Source organism: Anas platyrhynchos, chromosome 3, assembly GCF_047663525.1.
Source record: "Anas platyrhynchos isolate ZD024472 breed Pekin duck chromosome 3, IASCAAS_PekinDuck_T2T, whole genome shotgun sequence".
In the NCBI taxonomy this organism is placed as follows: domain Eukaryota; kingdom Metazoa; phylum Chordata; class Aves; order Anseriformes; family Anatidae; genus Anas; species Anas platyrhynchos.
The window spans coordinates 40472238-40499751 of NC_092589.1; the positions used below are offsets into that span (position 1 = coordinate 40472238).

At 38.4% G+C, this 27514-nt stretch overlaps 2 protein-coding genes across 6 annotated transcripts in view; one reads left to right on the plus strand and one right to left on the minus strand.

Moving 5' to 3' along the window:
• Positions 1-8776, minus strand: part of CAMKMT (calmodulin-lysine N-methyltransferase) — a 220971-nt gene extending 212195 nt beyond the window's left edge. Inside the window, exons 1-2 of the mRNA XM_027454101.3 lie at positions 8188-8776; positions 1828-1994 (exon numbers count right to left, since the gene is read on the minus strand). Of these exons, the coding sequence (XP_027309902.3) occupies positions 1828-1994; positions 8188-8286 (266 nt within the window). The 5' untranslated portion in view covers positions 8287-8776. The remainder of the gene's footprint in view (positions 1-1827; positions 1995-8187) is intronic.
• A 1-nt stretch (position 8777) lies between these two features.
• PREPL (prolyl endopeptidase like) lies at positions 8778-27435 on the plus strand. Of its 5 annotated transcripts, none has more exons than XM_072035740.1 (14): positions 8778-9469; positions 12198-12398; positions 12898-12964; positions 13592-13798; positions 15030-15153; positions 17449-17665; positions 19483-19545; positions 20897-21100; positions 21836-22011; positions 23458-23674; positions 23885-24034; positions 24988-25114; positions 25509-25591; positions 26361-27435. In XM_072035740.1, exons 1-14 carry the CDS (start codon positions 9269-9271, stop codon positions 26406-26408), a joined length of 2085 nt encoding a protein of 694 aa, XP_071891841.1. In that variant the 5' UTR covers positions 8778-9268; the 3' UTR covers positions 26409-27435. The 5 variants fall into 5 exon arrangements, with proteins under 5 accessions (XP_071891841.1, XP_005015332.1, XP_005015333.1 ...); XM_005015275.6 differs by having other exon boundaries at positions 13595-13798; positions 19360-19545; XM_005015276.6 differs by having other exon boundaries at positions 12201-12398; positions 13595-13798; positions 19360-19545.
• Positions 27436-27514: the final 79 nt, after the last annotated feature.

Below are 27514 nucleotides of genomic sequence, written 5' to 3' on the forward strand. Positions count from 1 at the left end.
TTAATACAGAAGTGTAAGAGTACATAATTTCTGAACAGCATTCCTAAACGATCACTATGATTACCATTTTTAGAGACTGAGCATCCTCTAGAAATGAATAAAATATAAGCAAAAAATAAAAACATGGATCTCCAGCAGGAAACAATTTTCCTATTATCCTCAGTATACATTTTTTAAAACCAAATGTGACCTTGCTCCAGCACAGAAACTGTGCATTCCTATTGGCAAAGATCAGACAAATACAAAAAGTAAAAATAAAATCCCTGTACTTAGTAATACAGTGTACATTGTTCACCAACAATAAAGCCATATATAAACAAACATGCTGTTTGCAATCTACAACTTGAGCTGTGTCCTATCATCAATGAAGGTACTCTTAGTCAAAAAAAAAAAAAAAAAAGATGACATAGGAAGTGATGGAAACAGAACTGTGCAGATATCACATATGACAGCAAGACCAGCCTGACATTCTCTCCATTTTTGTAGTGCCAGCACAGCAGAACCTTAGCTTGCCTCCTATCTTAAAATTCCTGTAAACAGTAAATCAAGAAATGACACTGAGTGTTGCACATCATGGCAGTGAACTACAGAGACTGAATGAAGAAGTTAAAGACCACAGCCTAAAGGACTGCAGACTTGCTCAGCCTAAATTCTACCAAACATTTCCTACTACCAGTGTGCCTCTAAAGACCTAAAACCAGGGCACACAGAGACTGCACAAAGAGGTTAGGTAGACGGTGAGCATCTGACTGAATCCCTAGCATTACCTGACAGTTCACTGCAGAAGTCCATATGCAGAAAAAACACTGTACCTAGTTCTCTTAAAACTAGCCAGTACTTTCAAATCGAAAGGTTTTCTTTTGACGACTTTCCACATGTGTAAGCATGGAAAAATGGAATATTAACTTTTTGTAAAACTTTAAACAATTTCAGATGTGACCCAGCTGCAAATTTAAGACAACCTGCATGCAGAGTTGGTTTGTCTGTGCCTGTTTTTTGTTTATAGACTTGCAAAAGTGTTAGAGCTAATGGTGGTCACTTGTTGGTGTCAAATCTTAGTTTCTATGACTGATTTCAATTTAAAGGTCCCAATTAAATTAAATTTTCCACGAGTCAGGCTCTCCGGAATATCCTTTACTGTGCACAGAACGCAAAACCCTACATAATCAGCAGGGCTAATCTGAAACTGCAGAACGAAGTATTGATTCAGGGATGCTTAAGCTACTGTTGAGGCAAAAGCAAGTTATAGATATGTACAGAACTGAACACAGAAAAGGAGACAAAAGCAAAAGAGAAGAAAACCATAATAATGAATGTACAGCTACAAAATGCTAAGGCTACTAGAACTCACACTTCCTTCAGATTATTTTGTTCTGTGTGTTGTTTTTGTTTAATAAAAACCTCTTCATTTTTCTATCTGCTCTGACATAAAACATATTTTTCCATTATATATAAACACTTTCTGTAGAAAGAGGAATTCTTATATTCTCTTGTTTTACCAGTTGGCTTCCAAATTATCACTGAGTTTTACCAAAACTAGATCACTACCAAAATATTAAATATGTGTCCGTATTTGCATTCTGTTACAGGTACAATCACCAGAACTTATTTCAAGCTCTGGCAGTTCAGTGAAATTTACATGGAAAAGAGAAAACAAACAACAACAAAAAACAGGCAACCTGCTTACTGCAACAAACAACTAAAAATAACATCTAACAGTTTATTTGTAAACTATGCTCTAGTTATAAAAAAAAATGGAAAAATGACAAATGAGTTTTATATTCAAGTCTTGTATATGATCTTAAGAAGTACTTAAATGATGGTTACCTTAAGGACACGCTATACTCAGGATAAAAGACACTTTTATACTGAACCCATGTCCCAGTCTCCTCTTCAGTATTCTGGTCGTCTACTGAAAAGAGATTGAACGATGCGAACCTTCTCACAGACACTTGTTGGAGATGCACATCTTTCAAGTGCTTTTTCTTCAGAACCTTTGAAATGAAGAACAAATTAAACATTAAGAACAAAACTTTCAAGTAAAGAACAAACACAGGCTTATTTAACTGAACAGGCAAGTCTGGCATCAACCATAATAGCCACACTGTTAGCTAATAGCTATGAGTAACTCGTCCAAGTATGTCAAGCCTAAGAAAAATAACAGTGGTATTCATGATAGGGGTCAAGAGAATGGTCTATGAATGTATTATGTCTCAAGAACTGTAAAGCAAATGTACTGTGTTCACAAATAAACAAAGTTGTTTTTTTAACTCCCACTCCAGCAAACCCATGCCAGAACTGGAGAGGCACACTGAGCCCTCTCCTCTCCACACATCATCACCACAATGAAACTATCACAGACCGATCTGTGCTCTCACTGAGGCAATTTCTGTGCCACTCACCTCTGTCTCTGCAGATAAAAAAAAAAAAAAAAAGCAACAACATCTTCCACAGAATTTAAATGACAGCCTGAAAACACAAAACATGATCCTCGGGTGCCCTAGTGCTGTTTTTGCCAGGTAAACTACTTCCTAGCTTAGAAGCCTGCTGCTGCACACTTCCAGAATTGCTGACACACTTGCCAGAGTTGAGCAGCTTGCTGCCTGCCGCAGGTCTTGGACTTCCAGACACCACAACTGCATGTTTGTTCCCTTACCAGAGCCCTGTAAGGGTACTGACACCCTAACCAACCTTTGCACAACGTGAACATACACACTGACAGAGCCAAGTTCAGAACGAAGATACCAAAGAACTGAAGGCAGCAGCAAAGAGAGAACGTGGCCATTTACATCTTTTGCAAGAGCTAAATGACTGAAACACTTGCTCAGAAAAGTGACGATGTGGGCTGGCGTCCCACACATCCCGCTGTGCTCACCCTTGTCTTCCAGGAGCAAGGTATCAGCTCCTCTGTACGGGAAACCCCTGCACCCAGCCTGTTCAGGCTGTGCCACTGCACAAAAGACAACTAGACTTCTTTGTGCCACAGAAAAAGGCTAATTCTTTCAGTTGGTGATGTGGAAGGAGAAGAGAGATGTCCTGGGTGCAAGTTCTTCCTCCTAGCATTGGACGAAGTGCATAAATAATTGCCTTTGCATTTTTAAAATCAAGGTGCGGAAGCAGTGGACAACGATGAAGAATGGAGCAGAAAAAAAAAATCGTCACTAGAGATGGGGAGGGCTACACGGGACAGCTCTATTAAATAGGAACATGCCACACTTTACAGGTTTTAGCCAACTAGAGCTAAACCTGAGGTCAGAGAAGTAGCTCTCCAGATTTATGAATCTTGAAGTGGAAGCTTTGCATACTGAATGCCTACAAGAAAATAACGGGTCAGTGAATTTCTTTTTTTGCTGCGCCCAACCTTTGTCAACCGTGCTTTAACTGGAAAGGCACTCATATCCAACAGCCTTACAATTTGGTGCCATGACCTATTATTTCGCAGAATACTTGGAAGTACCACGTATGGGAGCAGAACAATTGTATTTGCTATGTTGTTAGTTTCTAATGGTAGGTCTGATGCACCCGGCTTATTGCTTTTGGATCTATTTTCATCGGCAGGTCCCAGCATATGAAAGGCACAGGCATTTTTATCAAAATATTAAAGATGGCTGTGTGCTGTCCACGCTATTTCTTCTGCTTGTATAGCACATGAAAAAAAAATACACACATGAAGAAAATCACAAAGACATCAGAACAGAAGAACCAAATTAAAAGGCTACCAGAATTAAGGCCTTCATGTAATAGTGGCATGTCCAGAAACAAAACAGACCATCTTGGCAACTAAAGAAAACCACCAAGACCTGATTTTTAGAAGAGAATGCTGTTCTGGGGCTTTCTTAAAGAAGAGATTAAGTCATTACAAACATGCAAAAAAAAAAAAAAAAAAATCTGGCAGTGACAACATTTTCCTCTTTTGTTTTTTTTTTTTTCTTTTTTCTTGGTTGTTGTTCTGCAGGGGTATCTTCAAGCCACTCTGTAAAATGCATTCTCTGGGATTAGAGAAAATCTCATGAGCTTTTGAGTCCTCAGAAGAATATGATTCTCTCAGCCTCAAATTAAAATTAAGTGGTCCAAGATTTGAAAATTATAACAGCAGGTCAAAGCTTTTAAAAACCTAAATGTAACTGAGAAAACAGAGCACAAAGGAGGAATGTGTTGCATTATTTATAGGTAACTCTGCATTTTTACATTAGGATCAAAGTATTTTTTCTCAGCTCCTAAAAGCATCACAATTTTGTTACAAGCTACAAAGACAGGGTGCTGCTACAGCATAATCCACTAACAACAGCAACAAGAAAAAAAAGGTGGCAAACCTAGCTAATGTTAGAACAATATTTTGAAAAGGGTGAAAGGGTCCTCTCTAATTTCATGATGCCCTTCCAGTGAACTGGAATCTCTCCAATTTCCTGAATGCTGCCATTCTAAATGAGCCTCTCCCAGGGACCTGTACAAGCAGTACCTGATACCAAAGCAAGGTAAAGGCTTCTCAGCAGAACAGACACATCTCCAGGTTTTTGTGATGGCAAAGTAGAACTATGGTAGGAAAGGCATTGCCAGACACCACAGTTCTTTGGTTGGGACCTGTGGCCTCTTCATCCCCTCCCTCATTAACTTTGAGCTGAGTTTCTCCACATATTTGTTTCGTAAAATTTCAGCAGCCTCGTTTCCCTTTCTTTGCTATCTTCTTTTCTTATATAGAGGCTCTGCCCTCTGCACAAGATCTTTACAGATGTACACACGTGTTGAACTTGTACACAGGTCATGCATAGAGAAATTAATCACATAAATAAGAACATTTTACTTTCTGTAATGAAAGATGCTCTCCCATCAATCACGTTCCCTAAAAACAAGTATAACAAACCAAATTGTAATTAACCAAAACAAGCCTGAGACCCAAAGCTCTGACATATTCTACTACTGTAGCTGCCAAGTCATTTCACCGCTCTGCCAAGTTTTTACCTGTAGTAGAATGGAACCAGAAACACAGTCAACTCTTAGTTAAATACAGGTGTTTTTTCCAGGTTGCAGATTAAGCTCTCTTGCAAATCTTCAAACTAAAGCATGGATTGACTCACGCTTGACCCCCACACTGCAAGCTTCAGACCCAAATGAAATCAAACCCAATAACCCTCCAGCACTGCTCTAGCAGCCCACCGCTGCCTGTTGCGCTGTACAAGCTGATGGCCCACTTGCTTGTTTGTTCCTACGTGGTTCAATGGGCATGCTGTACTTCCAAAAGGCAAACAAAAAGCAGCAGCTATCTGGTAACAAGCTCCTCCAACACCTTTGGGCTCCCCGAACTCATGAGATACCAGAGAAAACAAAGGAGTTGGCTGGACTCAGAGACAGGGGTTGTGACCAAAGGTAAATCCAAACACTGGAGCTCAAGAAATCCAGCACGAATCCAGGATGCAAAACTGGAATGAAACAGAACAACAAAACAGCCCTACATATAAAGGCAGAACAGCACTATTTCATTCAGTCCTGAGCAGCAGTTATTAGTCATTATCTCGGGGAATGTGGAAAGTATGTTTTTAAAATTCTGAACATAAATGAGCCAATGATATGAGTAGACAAGAACTATTTTGGTAGGATACTCCTAGAATTTCTGTAAGTGATCACCATTCAAATGCTTCTAAAACAAAATAAAATAAAGTCTAAAAAAAAAGACTATTTGCTCAGCTGGATCTCCCACCCTCACCCAAGAATACTAGAGGTTTTCCAATATTGGTCGTTGAGAACATTTCCAAATAGATGTTGGTAAACTAGTAAGTGTGTCACTGATTCTCAGACAAAGCTCCTCTAAAGAGGCATTTCCATTTAAAGCGTCAATTATATTTAACATGTATAAATAGGCCATGAAAAAAACACCCTTCGTTCTTCATTAAAACACAAAACATTACACACAAAAAAAAAAGAAAAAAAAAAAAGTAAAAAGTCCAGAAAACATTACCAAACTGTACCATTTCAGAAAGATGCTATACTACTTCAGATCCCAATTGTTTTCAAAAATAAGAACACAGGCAATCAGCTGAAATTCACTGTATTTCTTGTATGTCCTCACGTACGGCCTAACAGCACTAAAACCCACATTCAATTACAGCTGGTGTGGTATAAACTCCACTCAGCTCTATAGTACTGACCAGGCCAGGGTATTTTCTATATGCCATAAAGTTTCAATGTAATTAGCTACAGTGTAAACTGTAACTATACTATCTCTAAATATTATTGTTAGGATTGTGCACTATTTGGTTCTACAAGTAGTTTGTTTACCAAACAGTTTAATTCAACTGCAAACAATTTACAAACTCAAGACCAACAAAAACATGGAAGAAGATCAGGAGCGCAGGCACCATTCACAGAGACAGGAGTGTAAGAGAATAAAAATTCACGTTGCAAGTTCAGCACAGCCCCAAAATTGGCACTATCCTCACTTCAGCTAATATTTTTCAGTTTTGGAAACTAAAGTGCATTAGCAGGTGAGCAAGGCTCCTATGCGAAGAAAGGATGGCTGTGAGAAGAAGAGCAAGAGGAAAGTAACATGCAGGGTAAATACTTCAAACTTGGAGATTTCAGGAAAGTTTTCACTAAACTTTCTATAGGAAGCAAGTGTATGTGTAGGGAGCAACTTAGCACATGCCTATTTCTCCAAATCCCTGCTAAAGACTACAGACTGACTAATGCTATCAATTGCATAGACTGGCAGAGCTCAAATGCAGCCTGAGAAACTTTATTCCAGTCATTTATAATTCACACCACACGTGTACCTTACCTCAGCGTTCTGTTTAACTAAAAATATCTTCCTTGATTCTGACAAGTGAAGTATATTGCCAAACTCAGTATATATAAAACATTTTATTGATTTAAAAAAAAAAAAAAAAGTAATTATGCAAACCCCTGGTTCCTTACACTAGCTTCATAGGATACCTGATTAAAGGGCTTTCTTCTTAATTAAATCAGCAAGCACGCACTCAAGCATCCTTACCATAGCAAATCACTTTGCGTACCCACTGAATGAAAGCAAATTCAATATATAAACACACCACTGAACTTATTTCAAGTAAGGTGTTATTATAAGCAGTATGAAAGGCATTTTTAAAAGCTCTGTAAGAAACACATGGACAGTGCTCCTTTAAAGACAGATATAAAGAGAGGTTGATACCTCCTTCCAGTCCACAGATAGACCTAAACAACATCACTATGGCAAAGAGCACAGAACTGATTTTTACTTTGGATGTACCAGTAAGATTAAATTGATCCTTGCTCATTGTACCATATAAAAATCAACAGAAAGGCTAAAGAACATTAAAAAAAAAAAAAGTCTGCAGAGGAAAAGGTCACAGATGCACGTGGAGATGGAGATGGAGAAACAGAAACCTTCTCCCCGAACAGCTATGTACACCTCCACACACTCATCCTATTGTTATGAAAAGTTCCTTATGATTTTAAGGGACAGGGATATGCCAAAGGTGATAGACTGAAAACAAATAAAAGCGTATTGCTTTAGCACATCACAAAGGAGAAATTTGTCCAGCTGAACAAGAATTTACAAACCCAAAGGACATGTCAAGAACCTGCCACTACTGCACCTCCACAGGAAGAGCTCGCCATGAGTTCCATTTGCACGAGGCCAAGTTAGGGACATAAATGTCACATCCGGTAACAACAAACAAACAGATTGAGGTCTTTAAGTTTTCGTACATATGCTTATCTATAGAAGAATCATTTTCAAGGTACAGCCTCGCCTTTCTCTTAAAGGCTTCAAGAAAGCACTGCAGGCTGTGGCTGACAGGCTGCTCTTCACCAGGAGTGCTGAGGTGACCACTTGCTGCTCCGTTCTCCCCAGCATCTTGCACCCATCGCCCCTGCCAGGCAGGGCTGCACTGCTGGGCAGGCCACCGTCAGGTAAAACACAATTTTCAGCGCACCCAGCTGGATCGCTCCCCACTTCCCCGTGCTGTTGCTTGACAGGGAGCAGGGAGTCAGCAGACAGGCATTTGCTACTAACTGTGCCAACCAAGTCCAGCAGCAGCGCCAAGTGTCAAACCACGACCTAAAACTCCCCGAATCCCACCTAGTACCCTCAGCGTGCCGCCCCCCTCCCCGGGCAGGGCGGGGAGCGCCCTCCTCAGAGCCCCGCCGCCATCCCGGCAGCACGGCTCCCCCCCGCCCGCGGGCTCCCCCTACCTGTCCGAGCAGCCTCCAGCGGGCTCTCGCCGTTCCCGCACCGGTCGCTTCTCGCCTGCCCGCGGCGGGGCGGCACGGGGAGCCGGCAGGCTCGGCCATGCAGCACCAGGGAGCGCCCGGGGCCGGGAGGGCGAGAGAGAGGCGGCGGGGATGTGCCGCCGAGCCCGCAGCGGGTGCTAGGACCGGCCGGGCTCCGGGGAGAAGACGCGGGGGGCCATCTTTGTTGAGGGCAGCAGCGTGTGCCCGCTGCCTGTGTCTCCCTAGGGCAGCGCTGCGGGATCGCGAGGGGCGCGGCGCTTCTCCTGCGCTACGCCCGGCTCCTCGGGAGCGCTGCGGCTCCTAACACACCTCAACACGGCTCTCCCGCAGCCTCAGCGCCCTGAGGGTAAAACCCCGAGTGAAACGCGAGCGATGCAAGCGCTCCCAGGCTGCCATCAGCGGCTGGCTGAAGCGCGCCCGGCCGCCATCTTGGCTCCGGGCAGCGCCGTGAGGGAGCCGGAGCCATCTTAGCTCGGGGCAGCCCGGCCCCGCCGGGACAGGGGCTGCTGCGGGGGGCACGGCCCGGCCGCCGCCGTCGTGAGGGGCTGGGAGGGTCGGGGCCCGGCCGGGGGGGTAAAAGGGGTGAGGGGTGTGAAATAGGTGGGATATTTCCCGTGTTCCTGGCGAGTGGGTTGATTTTCGTAAAGTGCCCGCCTGAGATAAAGTGATTCTGGTGTTACGTGGTGCTTCTAAAGTAGACAATAGCCAACTTGCCGAAAACTTGTTCATTTCTTCTTCCTCAGCATTTAAGCAGCTGTGCAGTTGCATCTGCCTTTCCCTACTACAGCTAAACTTCCAGCTGCCTGGACCCACTCAATGGAGCAGCGTGGCAGGTGAATGTACAAGCTGAGCTGCGTGTATCAGCTGTTAAGAAACAGCTTCACTTTTACGCTTCCAGTCTGATCTGCCTCATGAAGCAGTCTTTGAAAGATGAAGTTTTACCTTCTGTTTATATCACGTATGTTTCACATAGTGCAAGTGATCAGGAGTTTGGGATTTCTGTAAATTTCAGGGTGACTGCCAGGAAAAAGATTTGGATATCATGTGTGGGACTGCAAGATCTTTCATCCGAGGGCTGAGCTACAGTGTCAAATACTGCTCTAAGGACAACCATCTTCAAAAAATACATCTCTATAGTAAATTAAAACCAAAAAAATGCCACATCCTGGACTGGTCAGGAAGCACATGCAACAGCACTGTGCCACCTGGAAGCATCCTGCCATGGAGATTCTTTTCCTGCAAGGTATGAAGTTTACGTGCAACCTTAATGTCAACAACCATCCTGATGCATCTGTTAAGGAAGCCAGCCATAGTTTTCAAAAGTCAAGGAAATATGTTCTTCCTAAAGGGTTTGAAGCAGAAGAATAAATACTAGGGTTTCACTTATGTTGAAAGACACATACTTCTGCTCAGCTTCCTGTACTGCTTTGATGTCAAGCTACATTTGGGTTGATTTTCCTGCTGTAGCAATTTGTAAAATAATAATGAAAGGATCTTCAAGAAAGATTCAGTTAAAGTGGCAGGAGGGAAAGATCAGCTAGTATCAAAAGTGTCCAAACTGGTGACACTAGGCCTAACCATGAGGTGGCTCAGAAAAACTTGGCCTTTTATATCCTGATCAGTAAATCACATTTTATACCATATTACAATATTAAAATATAATGACTTCTCACAATCATGTACACATTTGAAAAACTGTACTTTAAAAAGCACTTGGTTTTGTTTCTCTAAATAACTATTGTGTATATCACTGGTAATGTATCACACAGTCATAAAATGGGCTGAAATAATTTCAGATGTTCTGCTCCTGTGTTTCTAATGAAGAATTTTCTAACAGCATTAGAAAAATAAGTTTACTGCAGCATGCCCACCTGTAAACTGACTTACATGCGTAACACATAAATGCCATTTTAAAAGACTGTTGCATTGGTTTATTTTATCTTAGACATACTTTCAGATGGATGTGTAGTTGTTCAAAAATTGTTTCAAGTTAACAGTGTTTCTTCAAAGTTGACCCAAAGGTCATGTTTAAAGTATTTGTTGTAACCCTCTTATTTTTAACCATAATGTAACATGTTGCTATGTCTGTGTCATCAGCATATACTAATGTTTCAAGGAAGGTACTTGAAGTCTTGATGGATGAGAAGCTGTTGTTTTGTTCATTCAATGGCAGTTGACTAACATGGTTTCAAATGCTGCCCTGCAACACTTTCCAGGAGACAAACAGTTGGCCTTCGCTGTTTGCTTTGGAGCAACTGTGGAAACAGTTTGTCACTGAGATCCCCTGCTAACCTCAAAAATCTCTCTAGATGTTCCTCCAGATGTTTCTCCAGGTGTATTGTAATTCCGCTGATATATGCCTATACTGTTGCCACCAGTTCTATATATTTCCACATAAATATAACGGGAATTGTTCAAAACAAAGGGAGAGGGAATCATCGCAAGATTCATAAAAGACACCTGGGTAACTTGCCAAAAGGAGTTGTGGAGGCTAGCTTTACGTATGTCAAAGGGGACATTATATATATACTTGAAAGAGACTATTAAGAGTATTTTTAAATATCTAGAAACCTCATTCAGCTCAGGAGATTCCTGAGCTAACACAGTTGAAGGCTGAAGGAATACTTGTTGGAGAACATCATCTGTGCTTGACCCATTCACACTCTTCCCTAAGTTTGTGTTTGTGCCCACTGTGGGAGTTTGTTTGCATCTGTTTTGCATCTGTTTTGGGAATTGGTGTTTCTTGGGGGATTGCCTTTCTCAAAAAATATATATTTTTTTTTTTTTACTCACAGGGAGAGGGTGGTACAATTGACATATCCTGCAATCCCTTTACCTTAACTAATTACAGAGCTTTTTTAAGAGGTCTTTTTTAAGAGCTGTCGTGGTTTGTTTGACATGTGCTTCTGATTTGATATGCTAGGCCCGGGGAGCTCCTGGTCTGAATTGGTAGTGAACACTCATGCTCTCGTGAATGATGCAGTTTATGTCTATAGGCAGCTTAGTAGTTGAAGCAGACATAGCCTGTGAAAGGAGAAGGAACTGCTGCTAATGTTCACATTTCAGATCTCAACCATTTGTGAGGACAAACCAGAAACAAGCCAACAGTTCTTGCTGCAAAGTAAGGATGGGTTATAAGTGTATACAGCTTTATGAGTTTAGAAACATATTATATAGAAAGTTATAAAATGCTCCTTCACGTGACCTGAGCATACTGTAATACGTATTAAGCATAGTTTGACCAAATGACATTTTACAGTAAGCAAAAAGCATTGTTCTAGCAATTTTAACACATTTTTCATGTTTTTACAAAGGACACAACTTTGTTGGCAATGAAGTAGCAGAGTATAGTAGCTCATGGATTGTGCAAAACCAGATCCATGAACTTATTCCTCATAAAAACTGTTGCAGAACCCTTATCAGTTCACTGCTTCACTTTGCTCTGCTCCTTATGGACATTTAGACTACCCCTTTAGAGGAGGTGAAGAAAGAATCAGAACGAGCTGCTAGGACTCCTAGCTACAGGGATAGGCAGCGTAGGGGCATTGCTATGTAGAAAAGGAAATAAGAAATAATACATTACGAAAGGAAAAAGATGGAAAAAAAAAACACTCCTGAAGAAGAAAAAAATAATAGAATTCAATAAAGATAACTGAAAACTAGTTTTAGAACAAAACCAAACATACTTACATATAATCCGTTAAGAACATACATTAAAGTACCCTAAATTTGAAAAGGAGACCTCAGTAAATGTGTTAAGTAGAGTTCATTTAGAATGCATCCCTAAAATACCAGGAAGAATTGAAGGAATCCTTCCAACTGTGGTTGTTCTTTTTAATGGCTTGTACTATTGTAACAATGCAAAGTTGGTTTGTGGGTCTGTAGCTCAGAAAAGATGATTATTGCCTCAGTGTATTCATATTGGAGTACAGATTGCTGGCTTATAGCCTTTGTTTTCTTTCCTTATTTAGCAGGAAGGGACAGAAATCCCTTGCAAAATAAAAAAAATAGCATCTATAACAACACCAGAGCTTTTGTACAAGGATCTTCTGAAATCAGAGCAGAAAAACTGGAATGAAATTTCAGGAAGATACAAAGCTATGGCAAAAAGAATTAAGAAAAAAATAGAAGAATTGCACAAGAAGTATACGTTCAGTTCGGAAAGTCCACGGGTAAGTGGCAAAAAATACAAACATTTTCCATCGTTGCGTACAAATGGCAGTGAAGTCATTCATGTTATAAAATGCTATTTCACTGGTTATGGTGGTAATTTCAACTATTGAATAGTTATGGATAGTAAAAGCATGTGTTTAGAACAGCTTGTCACTTTACGATAGTGTATTTGACCTTAATTTCACCATAGCCAAAGACAAAAAAAGGTTCAACAACAACCTGATATTTGATAAAGAATATAAGACATTATAAATTAGAAGAGCAGGTACAGGTCATCTCAGCCATTGATTAAATTTAGAGCACATTTAGGTTGCTTAAGTACACACTAACTTTGAAATAACCTTTCTGATGCATGTAATTCCTTCTTTCCCCTCTTTCTGTTATGTGCTATTTTCTTTGATTTACATACAACTGTGCTGTACAGAACACTGAATATAGGTTTTCTAAGGACATATTCTGGCTGTTGGACTTGAAACAAGTTTGTTTTGCATTGAACAGATTAAGGTTGGAGAGAGTGTGTACTTTGAGGAGAATGGATGCATATTTCTTTCAAAAGCAGATGATGGTAAGGGATTTCTCTTCCTAGCATGGTATAACTGTTAAAATAATTGTGCATGTATCATCAGTGTACTTCTCTTATATTAAAGCTTAATTGCTCTTTAAAAAAATAATAAATTATAACATTCTTTAACAACTGATGAACAATTCTAAAATCCTGATTCTGAAAAGGTGAGATTAAAAGAGTAAGGAAATAACATATACTGAAACTGAGGCAAGTTTCTATAAAGGAAAGAGAAAAACCACTTCTTCTCAGAGTCCTAATTTAAAGTTTTAAAAAAGGCCTATTTTATTTCAGAGAGGATGAAAAAAAAAAAAAACTGATTATTTTTAGTAAAACCACATACTTTAGGTATCTGAACTTTAAAATTTAATACATTTTCTAGATGCCAGTATCTATACTTTTCAAATATTTGTTATACCAACAACACTTTGGGGAAGGCGAGGAGGGCAGTACTTATTTTGTTCATTTTTACAAACTGCATTTGCAGGTGTCTCACAAAACAAATACCTGGTTCCAGTAGTATGCTTGTGAATACTGTAAGCAGACTTATTAAACATAGGCATTAACAAATACTGTTCATTTTGACATGCCTTAATTAAAGGATTTTATTATTTTTATTTTTTCATGTAGTAGATGAAGGAAATGTTCGTATTTTATTCAGTGCTGAAGATCTTGGCTTTGATGATGCCTTTATTCAACGGATCAGAATTTCACCAGACCAGAGATACATGGCTACCAGCTTAAAAAGTGAAAATTCTGAAGAAGCAACCTGTGTTGTTATGAAACTTGGTGATTTCCCTGTTGTGGAAAAAGTCATTCCAAATGTATTTAGTTTTGGTAAGCTGTATTTATAAATATCCTGTAGATCACACCAACTTTCAAAGCATTTTTCTTAGTCTACATATTATAGGAGTAGTGCTTTATAAAAAGTAAGGAAGTAACATTTTTAGATTTAATCCTTACAGCTGTTGAACTATTTCTCATTTGAGAGATGTGTTCCTCCACACTGTAAAATTACAAGTTATTTGATATGAGTGAGTGACTCCTTTCATGATGCAAGTTTTCCTTCTTTATAAAAGCAAGCGTTTATACATGTTTGAACACTTACTTTGCACATCATTCTTTTTATTGAATTCAGTATGCTTCCTTAAAAATTTACTGACATAACTGTTTGCAATATAAGGATCTTTTTGAGAAATGTAGGTATTGAACTGAAATCACTGATAGCTGTAAGCACTTAGCTTAAAAGTATGCAAGTACTACAAAGTGTTGGCTGGAATTTCAGGCAGACTCTAGGGTGTGGGTCACCATTCAGAGCCCAATGAATTCAGTTAGGGCTTCAGTCAACTCTTTCAGCATAGGTGAGGGAGTTTTACATTGCTCTTGAAAACATGCAGAAGTAAACCTGAATGAAAGAGAATTTTTTTTTATTTTTTATTTTTAAATAGCATATTAAAGAATATAGCAAAAAGAGCGCAACAGATTATACAACGTTCCACAGCTTGTATTTTGGAGTTTGGTAGATGTCATCAAGGATATGTAGTGCAGTAAGGAGTTTGCCTGGCCACGGCAAGAATTTACCATTCTAGGTAATTACCACATATGCAAGCACAGACAACTGGAGTATTTTTATCTCAGGAGTACCCATGGGACATATGCATCATTGTTTTCCTCTAAATGCTTTCCCTACAGCCACATGCAGCGGTGCAGAGCTTATATCCTCTATTGTCTGGCTGACTACTTAAATCTCTGCTGCCCTGCGCAGCTTTAAACATCCACATATCTCCTGTTTTCCTGTTACCTCCAGGACCCTGACAGCATCAAGAGCTTCCTCTCCCTGGGCCCTGTTTTTTTTTTCTTCCCTTCACATGTTATGAGATACGTAGCATTCAAAGAAAACATGGAAAAATCTTTTTGTGGCATACCCCAGCCTCTGGAACGTAGAAGTGTTGTCTTCAGTTCCACATCAGTTGCAAGCCACCTTTTTCAGAATGTTCATGGAGCTCTATTTTCTCTCAGCAATAGCACGTACTGTTCCCAGTTTGACATGCATTTGTCTTTTTTCCAGAATGGGTTTCAAATGATGTTTTGTATTACACAAGTCAGAAGAACCTTAAATGCCAAGATGTGTTTATGACCACTTTCACTAAACAGAAACATACTGAGCTGGTTTATACAGAGCAAGATGCAAGGTAATACCCATCTAAAATAAAATAAGTCCTTTGCATATTCTATGGTATTTAATAAGTAAAATACAACTGGTTTGGAAAACAAGTTCTTCTATACCACACTTCAAATGGTAGAAGACATGTTTAAGTTCTGTTCTGCTATGCCATATAAGTTTTGTTCGGTATTGCCGAATACAGTCTGAGAATGTACTTTTGTCTCCTCTTGATATGTGATCAGCAGCGATTTAAATTTCTCTGTTACCTCACGAGTTCAGCTAAGATTATAAATGTCAAGGTCAGTCTTGGGTCAGGGTGTCCTTTAATGAAAGTGTGACAGTTTCATACAGGATAAATCAGACTGGGGGTTTCATTTTGTTTTCTCTGCTATTGATGTCTGATACATCTTTTAAAAAACATAGAAGTTCAGGCTAATCCTTGCTCTGGGTAATGGATGAGCAAAATCATTGCAGCGTGCCCAGAGAGAGAACTATTGTTGACTGAATACCCTCTCAATAACCTTTCTTTAAGCAGTGGCTTAGGAAGACAAGAGGGCTCTTGCTGAATTGAGTGCATAACTAGTTTTTCGGCCAAGTAGCATTAAAATGACAGATTTGTACAGCATACTATAAATGTTTGTAAGTATTCTTAATTCAAGTAACATATTCAGTAAAGAAATTCCAACTATACATTCATCTGGAAAAAAAAATCTGCAATTGAGATGGAGTAAATCAGATCTTTTATTCCAGCTGTAGTTGTTGCATATTATTTTAAAATAAAGTTGCACTGGCTTGACATCTCCCCACAGGGAAACTGCTGGCATAATTTTGAAGGTCGTAGTCATTACAGTAAATCTACTAGAAACTTACTCTAAAGGTTCATGTGCTAGTACAGCTCATGACTGAACGCACTTGTTTGTGGAGAAGGGCAAGACGGTCTTGTGCACTGCCACTAAGCAGTTCTGTTCTACGTATCACCAACTCTTTTACTTGCAATCAGATATTTTTTGTACAAGCTGACATTAACTTGACTTCCTTTAAAAAAAAAAAAAAAAAAAAAGGCTAGATATATGTTTCATACGTGATATGAAGGCCAGAGACCTTGGGGAGAACTGTAACCTGCATTTCAGATTGATTCTCTTAGAGTTAAGGTCAGCAGAGCCGGACTGTTAGAATTTCTACTGAATGCAGTGCCACACTTGCCAAAATTTGTGTGGATTAGAGAGCTAGGAGGCTGATTCCTTGCAGACTTGAGAACCCCTGCTGTCTCTGTCCTCTTAAAAACATCAAGAGGGTGTAATTAGACAAAACAATTGTACCAAAATAAAATTGGAATTTCTCCACCTGCAAATAATTAAAGACACTGAAAATACTATCCAAAGCTTCCTTTCTTTCACCATTCAAATATTTTGAAGTCTAGAAGGATCATTATTGCAGTCTTGCATCTGATTTGTATAATGCAAAGTACAGTCCACAGCCCTACAGTTTCTTCATGAAATCTCCTGAAGCTGTGTGTTGGAGGTACTTTGTGTAGAAACATACCATCTTAAAGATTAAAAATGACAAAGAAGCTCTTAGGTCCCAAGCTGTGACATTTCAATTAATGTGTATGACTTATTTAGAAATTTGAGTCTGACTTGCAGCCTGAACTTGTTCAATATCCAGCCACTGGTTACCATTATTTCCTGTTTCTACATTTTAGAAGCATTTAAAACCAGTAGAGTTGCTAAACAGTTCCTAGTTTCCAGCTTTATCACTTCAACACTGTCCGTCTTGTCTTACACAGACAGTATTGCTTTTTTGTTTTTTTCAAGTTGTCTTCTTGTCTTACTTCGGGGTAAGTTAAATCAGTAACAGGCTTTTTATCAATTTATCTTTATAAAAGCTCCTACTTTGCTGTTCCCACATGATGTCCTGTATCAATTTTAATTTAAGTTATTCTTTAGAACTTTCTTTTCTGAAATAAGGTCACTAGCTCAATAGAAATTTCTAGGTTCTGCATGAACTTTAAAGCATATACATCTGTGACCTTCCAATCCATCTGACTGATGCAAAAACCTGGATTAATTTGGGGAATAACTGAACTGCTTTCCCTGCAGACTTCAGGTTCCACATACAAAGTTGTTGGGTTTTGAGTGCTGAAATAAATGCAGCAGAAGTGGGTTCGGAATCAAGTGGTCTGGATTTTTTCCAGCCTACTTATACGCATGCCGTTTCTTACCTTGTAGCAGGAAGCCCATGATTCTGGATTAACTGATATGGTTTTTGATTATTAATCAGGTTTGAGCTTTATTATTATTATTATTATTATTATTGCTTACAGATTTTTTGTGGACATATACTGCACAAAAGATAGGCGTTTTCTCACTATCAACAGCAACAGCAAGACAACCTCAGAAGTTTGGCTGGTTGACTGTAGACATCCTTTTAAGTCACCTGTTCTTGTACAAGCACGAACAAAAGGTGTCATTTACCACATTGAGCACAGAAATGATGAGTTGTATATTCTCACTACATACGGAGAGCCTGCAGAATATAAGGTAATCTTAACGGATAGTAAGAGTCGTAAGATTAATTCAGATGCCCGTTGCAGATGATAGAAATAGTAAGGCTGGGTTTTAACGCTGTGCTTTACAGCTTACTGAAATAATTCAAGAGAATTACAAAGATTGCTGCATGGATTCAAAAACTACAGTACTGTCTGAGTCTTGCCTGTAGCATGCTGATTTCACTTTTAATTTCTTTGGAAATGTCAAGAAATGAGCATTCTTTACCAGTTATTTGCCCTCTTAAAATTTAAGTTTATCTCAATAACCAAATGATTTGCAGTGCTACTGGACACACTGAAAGCCCTTACAAGATTTGAGCTTCCTTTTGCAAATGTATTTAGATAGAAATTGTTCCATAAATTTACTTCTACCCATATCAGTTTTCCTAATCACATTAAAACGTTTCAAGTGGCAACTTTCCCTTGGTAGCTAAGACTATACAACTTACTGAGAGGAAATGCCTTGCTGCTCAGGTGGCAGCATCTTGTGTCCTCCTGTACGTAGTGCACTGCTGGGAAGTGCTGACTGCCAGACAGGGAACCTTCCATCAACACCATCCAACTTGCCCATTTTTGTGTACCGAATCAAGTCCGTACATTGTAGTATATAAAAGTATATCAAGTATATACATATATACACACTTCGGTGGTGTTACTTTTTTTAAAGTATTTCCTTTTGAAGCAAAACCCTTTACTAAGGAAAACAGCTTGCTATGATCCTGTCTTCTTTACAAAACCTTTAACACCCATGTGACTGGAGGCTGAGCCAGTACAGGTGTTTTGTTTTTTTTTTTTCCTTGTTTAATAAGGTTGGTTTATGCTGGATCAGCTAGTTGAACAAGTTCATCACTTGGGTTTAATAAGTAGTAGTTGTGCTGGTACAAAGCAAGCAGTGGAAACTCATAAGAAGGAGTGGAAAAGGCAGTCTTAGAGCAGACTGGATTTAGCCTTGTCACCTCCATAGTATAAACCTATTGCTTTGTGAAAGAAAGGTGGACTGGAGCTTTCAGGTGACCTCCCCAAGGACAATTAAAAGCCATTTTAAACTTGAAAGGGGTAGGTTTCAGTAGGCATAACTAAGAATAATTATCTGCAGTTATTCTGAGTTTTTTTTTTTCCCCCTGTATTTAAAGATCAGACTGAACAGAAGCAAAAAAACAACTTCTGCCCTGCCTGCTGTGTCTGTGCAGAGCCACTCCTTGCTCCCAAGCTCACTTTCAGCAAACTTTGGAAGGGGAGGCTGGAGAGACATCAGGTATGATAAGCAGAGGAAGGGAGAGAACCATGGCAGAAGGAGCTGAAAAAATGAGATTTAAACAGAGAGACTACCTGCTTGGATGAATAGGCAGCAGAAGCAGCCTTCATGGAAAACCCCTACCCTGCCCTCTCCCTTCCAGCATACTCAGAGTGTCTTAAAGCAACATAGTTCAATTGCAAATGGAGTTGTAAAAAATAATTGCCATCTGTCACACAGATCTCTCTTGCTATCAATATGTATGCAGTTACTGACTTGTTTTTCCATTCTGCCCAAGTAAAGCAAATTTAAAACCCTCCAGTTTTAGTCAGGAAGAAAAAAAAACACACAATCTTTTGTAATTAAAATGTTGCACAAGATCAGCTGTATGTCTGTAGCCTCATAACTCTTACTATATCTTAGTAATACAAGGTTGTATTTTGTGTTTACAGTTGATGAAGGCACCAGTAAGTTCCAGTGGCATGGAGAACTGGCAGCTAGTTTATGCACTGGAAGAGAAAACTAAGCTAGTAGACTTGGAAATGTTCAGTGATCACTGTATTTTGTTCCTGCAGAATGCCGGTCACCTCTACTTAAATGTGATTTCTTTTGTTTCACATTCAGTTCAATCAATAAAGGTAAGTTTTAGCTTCCTCGGGCAACTTGGTCTTTTTCCAGCAGTACTTGATCACAGAATGGCTGAGGTTGGAAGGGACCTCTGCAGATCATCTAGTCCAACCACTAGTTCATCTAGTCTAGGGCCACCCGGAACACATCTCACAGGATCAATTTAATTCTTTTAAATATAAGATCATAAGTCAAAAAAAAATATCATATAAGATTATAAAGCAAAAGATAACTTTTACTGGGCTTATTTGTGGTTACAGTCATCAGCCCATGCAAGGAAGTAAGCCTGGCCCTCCCTGAGAAGAAAGAGCAGAACATTCAGAAGACAAATACGGTTGCTGGAATAATAAATGGGAAACCTGGGTATTGCAGTACAATTCATGGGGAATATTTCTTCCTGTCTCTAGTTGTTGCTAAATACTTGTGGAATACAAATATGGTGACTTAATTAAAAACCATGGTTTCTGGAGACCACTTAGCTGAAATACTTGATTGATTTGTTTGCCTGAGAAATACTGTCTGAAGAACTTGCAAGTTTATTGCAACAAGCTACCAGTACTGGGTTCTATAAAACTGCTACAGAGAAAAGGTTTTCAACAGAGTGTACTTTACAGTCTCTGAAACCTTTCATTTTTGAAAATGGTCTTAGTTAATTTATTTATTCACAGAGGGTCTGCAGTTACTCTGGAGAACTTTGACTTTAGCTGCCATTTCAGAAGTCTCTAGCACGCTAACTCAAGTAAGCAGTGGCCTGGCAGAGGGTTTGACTATGTCCCCGCTGCTCTCAAAGAATGAATCTTGATTTCTTTTATTCTTAGTGGAGTTAAAAATCTTAAATACAATAGCAGTAAGTGTCTGAGGGTAAATGTGCCAGGAAAAGGTTTTGTTCTTCACAATGGCTGGCACTAAGAACAAAGTTAAGAGGCAGGGGTTTTCAGTGGCTTAGCATTACTGAGCTAACTCACAGCAAAAGCCTAACAACTGACATGGACTTGGCTGTGTAACATGGTGAAGTACGACTGGAAATCAGAGGGGAAAGAGGATATAAAAATTAAAAACCATGTGGAACCATTTCAACGAATGTTTTAATTTTAAAAAATCTGCACTAATGTTCATTTCAAACTGGATTTTAATTTGGATTTATTTTTCTATTTCATTAACAAACTTCATTCAATGGCCTTAGGTGAAGAGTTTACCAAAGTCTCTCACTTTACGACTGTTATATTACTGAATTTAAAAGAAATAACGTAGAAACTGAAGATAATTAGCTTGCTATTCAAAATCTTTTCCTCTGAAGGACACACTAAGCAGAATTTATAGAAGAAGCGTAAGGGTCTTACTTGAAATGCTGTGTTTTCTCAGCTGCCTGCGTGGGCCTGTGCATTTGAATTGGAATCCCATCCTGAACATACCACCAGCACTTGCTATTTTCAGCTCACCTCCCCAGTACACCCCCCTAAGCGTTTTGCATATTCATTTAAAGAAAATAATCTCATTGAACAAGCTGTGCAAGAGGTACCAATTATTACCAACTGTCACACTACACGTTTACTAGCTAAAAGCAAGGTAAGATTTTCCAGTCCTTTTCCCATTCCCTTTATTCTTCCCTTCCTCCCCACCCTTTTATAGAAAATGCATTTGGCAGGGAATAGAGATTAAAAATGTAAAAGAGCATTTGGTGCTATACTTACTTACCAGTGGGTGTTTTCTTCAGTACTGTAGAGAAGAACAAGAAAGAGTCGTGATAAGATTTTTTCATTGATCTGGGCATGCTAGAGCAGATAACAGCACACGATGAGTCAAGAATCTTAGTACAGCGTAACTTAGACTCCCTAGCTGATGTATGAAATCACGTTCTCTATGATAAATGAGAAAAGTATGCCAGCAGTTGAAAAGGACACCCCACAACCATCTACACAGTATAGATAGAGTTTTAACAGCCTGCGTTTAAAAAATTGGTAATGTTAATAAAGAGTTTGTGCTGCAGTAAGTGGTAAACTATTTAGTTAATCATAGATATTCTTAGTGTTAAAGAGGGAAGGAAGACTTGGGTGCTTTGGTAGTTTAAAAACTCCTCAGGTGTTGCACTTAAATGAATTTTATATTCTACATCCATAAGCCTACACAGCAGAGGTTCAGTCTCTTGCTTTATTTTTCAAGAGTGCTTTGTACAATCTAAGTGAAAAAAATTACTGTAATCAAAAAAAACACATTTTAAAATAAATAATTGAAGTTTTCATTGCCATGTGTCATTGAGATTTCTGAAATGTCCTTTATTGTAAAATACTCCTTCATTTCCAGGATGAAACTTTGGTGCCAATTACAGTTTTTCATAATACGAATTCTAAAGAGCTACACAGGAAACCACTTCTAGTTCATGTATACGGAGCTTATGGCATGGATTTGAACATGAGCTTTAAAGAAGAGAAGCTGTTGTTAATTGAAGAGGGTTGGATATTAGCATATTGCCATGTTAGGTAAGTCAAATATAACATAGAAATAAGATTTTCGTTTGTGGGAAATACAGATATTTCTTGATGTGCAACTGAAGAGGTAGAGAAGTTTTTTCTCTGCTTAGCTATATCTTAAATCTTCATGCTTTTCACCTCCATCTCTTTAGAATTTTTAAAAGCCCTTTAAAAAAAAATGCTCTGGGAAGAAAATATACTTTTACAACTACATACTGTATTCAGGTTATTTAAATCAACAGTATGATTGTGTATAAGTTTTAATCTTTTTGAAATTTCATTACTTTTCATCTCATCTTCACTCAAAAATATTTGATAACACGTTCAAATTGCAGTATATGTTACTGCCCTCTTCTTCTGTGGCCATTGTGTACTAATATTCAGTGTATGCCTTCTGAAAACCATTTGCCTTTCTACAGCAACAACTAAACATTTAAGCTGCCTCTGTTCTTCTGTTGAGTAAATCTTCCGTTTTTAGTTTAACTACAAACAAATTAGTTTTATAAAACCACTATATACAACAGACTTCACATTTTCATTGAGATAATTCATTAGGTAAAGAAAGGTAATAAAAATATCACTTTAAGGAGGGGAAGGAAAGGGGAGAATGAGCACGTTATAAATAATAGTTCCAAAACTAATTCAGCAAACAAATATATTCAGTATTGTGCAGTTTTTCCTCCCTGTAAGTATCCCTGTATCTTACAGTGCAAGTCAATCCTAGAGAGTACCAAAAATGCAGAATTTTGGCAGACTAATCAGTTGATTGATTTTAAACTTGAAACCTGAATAAGGAAACTTTAGGTAGCTTAGTACTAAATTCATGGTTGTATGTAAAGGAACACAAGTAAATTTAGTTTAAAAAAAAATCTGTGAGTATTAAAAACAAAACAGAAACAAACAAACAAAAAAAAAAACAGCAAACCATTTCCTGTAGTATTTGAAATTCACAGAAAGAAAAACTTACTGACAGTCTCAAATTTTAAGCTGCACAAAAGAAATCCTGAGCATCTTGGCACGGAGCTAGGAAATAATATTCTTTCACTCTTGTTAATAAATCTAGTGATACCATTATAAGAAAGGAAAATGTTTTAGTTATCATTTTAATAATTTCCTGTATAAAAAGATAATATCATTATTTTATTTGGTACAGGCTACTTTGACAATGACATTTCCTAAAATGCTTTTTCTGCAAGTTCTGTGTCCTTGTACTCTTGTGTCCTAGAACACCCTTATGCTGTTACATTTTCACGAGTCATGCAAGGATTTTTTTTTTGTTTGCATGTTGTGTATTTTAGCTGTAAGGGAGGGTAAAGACAGGAACACAGAAAAGTTATTTGGAAAGGCAAACCATGTTTTTGTGATTCTGTGGCTGCTGCTGTCCTTTACTATCTGAAGCTTTGCTCTGTACTCTTTTTGAAAGAAACTCCCAACTTGAATTATTTTAAATTCCAGGGGTGGAGGAGAGCTAGGCCATAGCTGGCACAAAGATGGATGTCAGCATAACAAACTCAAAGGTCTCGATGACCTTAAGGCTTGCATCATACTGCTGCACGAACTAGGATTTTCTCAGCCAAAATACACAGCACTAGCAGCTGCCAGTGCTGGAGGAGTTCTTGCAGGAGCCCTGTGCAACAGCAATCCAGAACTTATCAGAGCCATGGTTTTACAGGTAAGGTACTGTACTGCAGACATCTTACTCGTTATGATGTTAAACAAAAATACCAAACTAAAAAACATCTTGTTTTAATAAAACTCGTTCAGAATTTGAAACATTCTAAATCACATTCCTCATTTGAAAAAGCCTTGACTTTTGAGCATTTGAGGTCCAGCGTCCTGTTTGCCAACTTTTTTTTTTTTTTTTTTTTTAATATTTTTTAAGGCTCCTTTCATAGATGTTCTAAATACGATGATGAAAACTCATCTCCCACTGACAATTGAAGAACAAGAAGAATGGGGAAACCCATTAGCAGATGAAAAATGTATGAAATATATCAAAAGCTACTGTCCTTACCACAATATTAAGCCACAGGTAAAGCTACCCATTCTGTGTGGAACACTACAGGAATAAACATGTAGCACTTGATAGTAAAATAATAGAGAACAGATAACTAGAATTAAAAAAATGTTTTACCTTTTCAAAGCTTTCTACCCCAGCATTTTAAAACTTAGCTGCTTCTTTGTGTTAAAATGAGCCATTAATAAAAATATAAGTTATTTCAGTAATAATCTGAGTCAGAGAGACTACTGGCATTAACCAAATGCCTTCCATTAAATAAGAGATTTCATAAGCTGGTTTTGTTACAGGACTGCCACATACTCTATCGTCTAACAAACCTCAAGATGTAAAATATGTGCTTCATTTTTGGGGGCTTTCTGCTGTTTTACTGCATTTTCCATACTTTGCCAAAGCAGAAAAGAGGTATTTTCCACTAATTAAATATCCTTTAGAGGCAATCCTTTAGTGAAATAGAATATGAGCTATTGCTTTGACATGGTTATATCAGAGGAAATCTTTGTTTGAGGAGGTGCTACCTGTGTTACATAGCTTCATAAAAAATCTTGCTAAATAAAAACAACTTAAAGTGTAAAAAGAGTTTGCAAAAGTAAATCTCAACTACTTCTGTTTAAGGCTTACCATTCCATGATTATTTGGGGGGGGGTGGGGGTGGGATGAGAGACGGGGTTGGGTGGTAATCAGCAGCAAGCAGTCACATATCAGACCTTTAACAGCAGAAATACAATGTGTTTGATTACCTTTTGCAGGCAGATAATCCCCTAATATTAATTAGTCATTTGTCAGACCAAAATACTTCTCCCATTTACTGATAAAAGTAAAATGTTTTTTCAACTACAGGTAATTATGTAATGGATACATTTTAGATGAACCATAACAAGTAGTACAGTAAGATACATGGAGAAAAACTTGCTCACTCAATTGAATAGAAAATCAGTTGTGATGTATCTAACCTTTTTTTTAAACAGTGTTATCCCTCAGTTTTTATAACGGCATATGAAAATGATCAGCGAATACCACTAACAGGAGTTCTACGATATGTTCAGAAACTTCGGAAGGCTGCACTAGATCACGCCGGCAGAACAAAAAAGAAAGGTAAGATAAGAATATTACAGGTGCATGGACTTAACTAAAGCAGAATATTAGCAGTCATATAATTAAACATTATAGATTGACTCCTCCTTAAATGAATTCATATCTACAATATAATCCAGTATCCACCTTAGCTCAGAAGGAGAAAGCACATCTTTCCAAAGAGAGACGGAACATACACATTAAATATATAAACATTTTTCAAATACTTAAGTTAACATAAATATAGTTCATCCAGCAAGCCCCTAAATAATCCTTTTTTTCCCCCCTTAAAGAATAACAGAAATGATTTCAGAACAGAAGGCAGAATAACGTTTTATCCCTAAACAACTCACATCCCCCACTTACCTTTCCTTGTTCATTCAATGTCAAGTGATTGCTGGCTTCATTGTTCCAGGAAATTGGATCCCTAATATCATCTTAGACATCCAGGCAAATGGCAGTCATTGTGACTCATCTTGGGAGGATTCACTAAATGAGGTATGTTCCCTTTATTGTACACATCCATAACACAGTGTGGAGATTTTCCTCAATTAATACTTCAACCTCAGTAGTTCATGCAGTCATTGAATGTACGTTTGAAGTATTAAAAGAAAAAAAATGTTGGAATTAAGGCTACTCTTGAGTATTTACACAAAGGAATCAACAGCAGAGTAAAATTATTGAACCTCATTATGCCTTAAACCTCAAAATAGTGTTAAAATCCCACTGTAATATGCCAGGAGCTTTGAATGAAAGGTTCTAAGTTGTGCAAAACATTGTTCCAGCATGAGAAGTCTTGTACTATACAGTATTAAGAGCTTAATTTAGCCATACTGTTTTTTTTGTTTTTTAATTTACTTACATATTCCTCATGAGTAAAATATATGATGGGTTTGGTCTTTATATTTTGGAATGCATGATCTGTACAGTCAAAGGAAGCTACTACAATTAGGTTTCAAGGTTTTGCACTTTCTGCAAGTATGTATGCTAAAAGCAACAGACTGCCAAGACCTGCTGCATTGTTACTGGTGTCTCAAACTATCACAAGTTTTATTGCTGTTAATTTTCACAAATCCTAGCAAGTGTTAGTTATTGTGGCAGTTATTCCCAAATGAAGTTCTGGAGTAAAAGCCTTATTTTGTTTCAGGGCAAGGTTTTGCTTAGCATCAGTGTAGGAAAGGAAGATTGGAATAGCTCTACAACAATCTGAAGCCTTATAGCATGAAGAGTTTTATTATTTTATAATAAAATATTTTCCTTGCTTTAGGTTGCAAGACAGCTTGCTTTTCTGAAAAAAGAACTTGAGGATGTGTGATATGCCTCCAACATTACATCAAATCCTGCAAATAGCTGATAAGCACATCAACTACCTGAAGAACTTGGTGTCAGATTTTTATTGATATGAAAGTGAACACCTTCTCCAGATGGATCTCTGCTCTATGAGCATAAGCAGACCAGAAATTCAAAGGCAAAGTTGGGCGTGACATTGCTTTATAAATATACAAACTGAGCTAAATTTCTTCACTGCCAAATGGTACAAAAGTACCTGCTTTCGTGTACAGTTCTGTTTATAAGCCAAGTGTACAGCACTATACAAGTGGAGCAGTAGTGCAAAACAGCGTGCTGAAAGCCTAAGGTATAAAGACACGCAATTTTTATGGGCAGCATTTCTAGTCTAAGACCTCTCTTCCAAGACCAAATTTTACACAAGGCAGTAATTCTCCCACACAGTTGTATTTGATTAAAAAGTCTCAGTAAGTTCTTCTAAAACTAATCCCCAGCTGTAGGCAATGATGATTATTGCCCTTCCCAGCCACACAGCAGCCAGAGAGTGCTGATCCTTTAGTGGGGCCAAACCAACTACAAAGGAAAAATGGACTCTTAAGAACAGGGATTTAGAAGTAGAACTCTTTCAGCTGAGAAGATCTGAAATCTTGCAATGGCCTTAACTAGCATGGTAAAGGAGGTGCCAAAGTCCTTCCAGAAGACAACACAAATGAATACCCCAGAAGGAAAGGCCAGAGTCTCTCCAGAGGAGAGAACAAAAAGAATGCTCCCATTGGAGCAGCTTGATGCATAGCTTTCATTATTTCTGAGCAAGGCAGTCTTGCACAAGAGTGCTACTCATTGTTTGGGAAGACAGACGCATGGTACATATTCCGAGCTATTAAGAGCTAAGAGAAGAGAGGAAGAGGTAAACCATCAGAACATTATATACTACTACTATCTTGCTCTTTCCTGTTTCAACAAATACAGAGCCACCCCTGTGTAATGCTCATTCTAAAGTTACAGATGTAAAAATAAATAACTAAATAAAAATGTCAACTGCCACAGGCTCCAGATTCTAAGGAGTGCTTCACTACCAGCAACTGTAAGGGGCAGCACCCAGGAAACTTCCCATTCTTCACACACACTTAAACA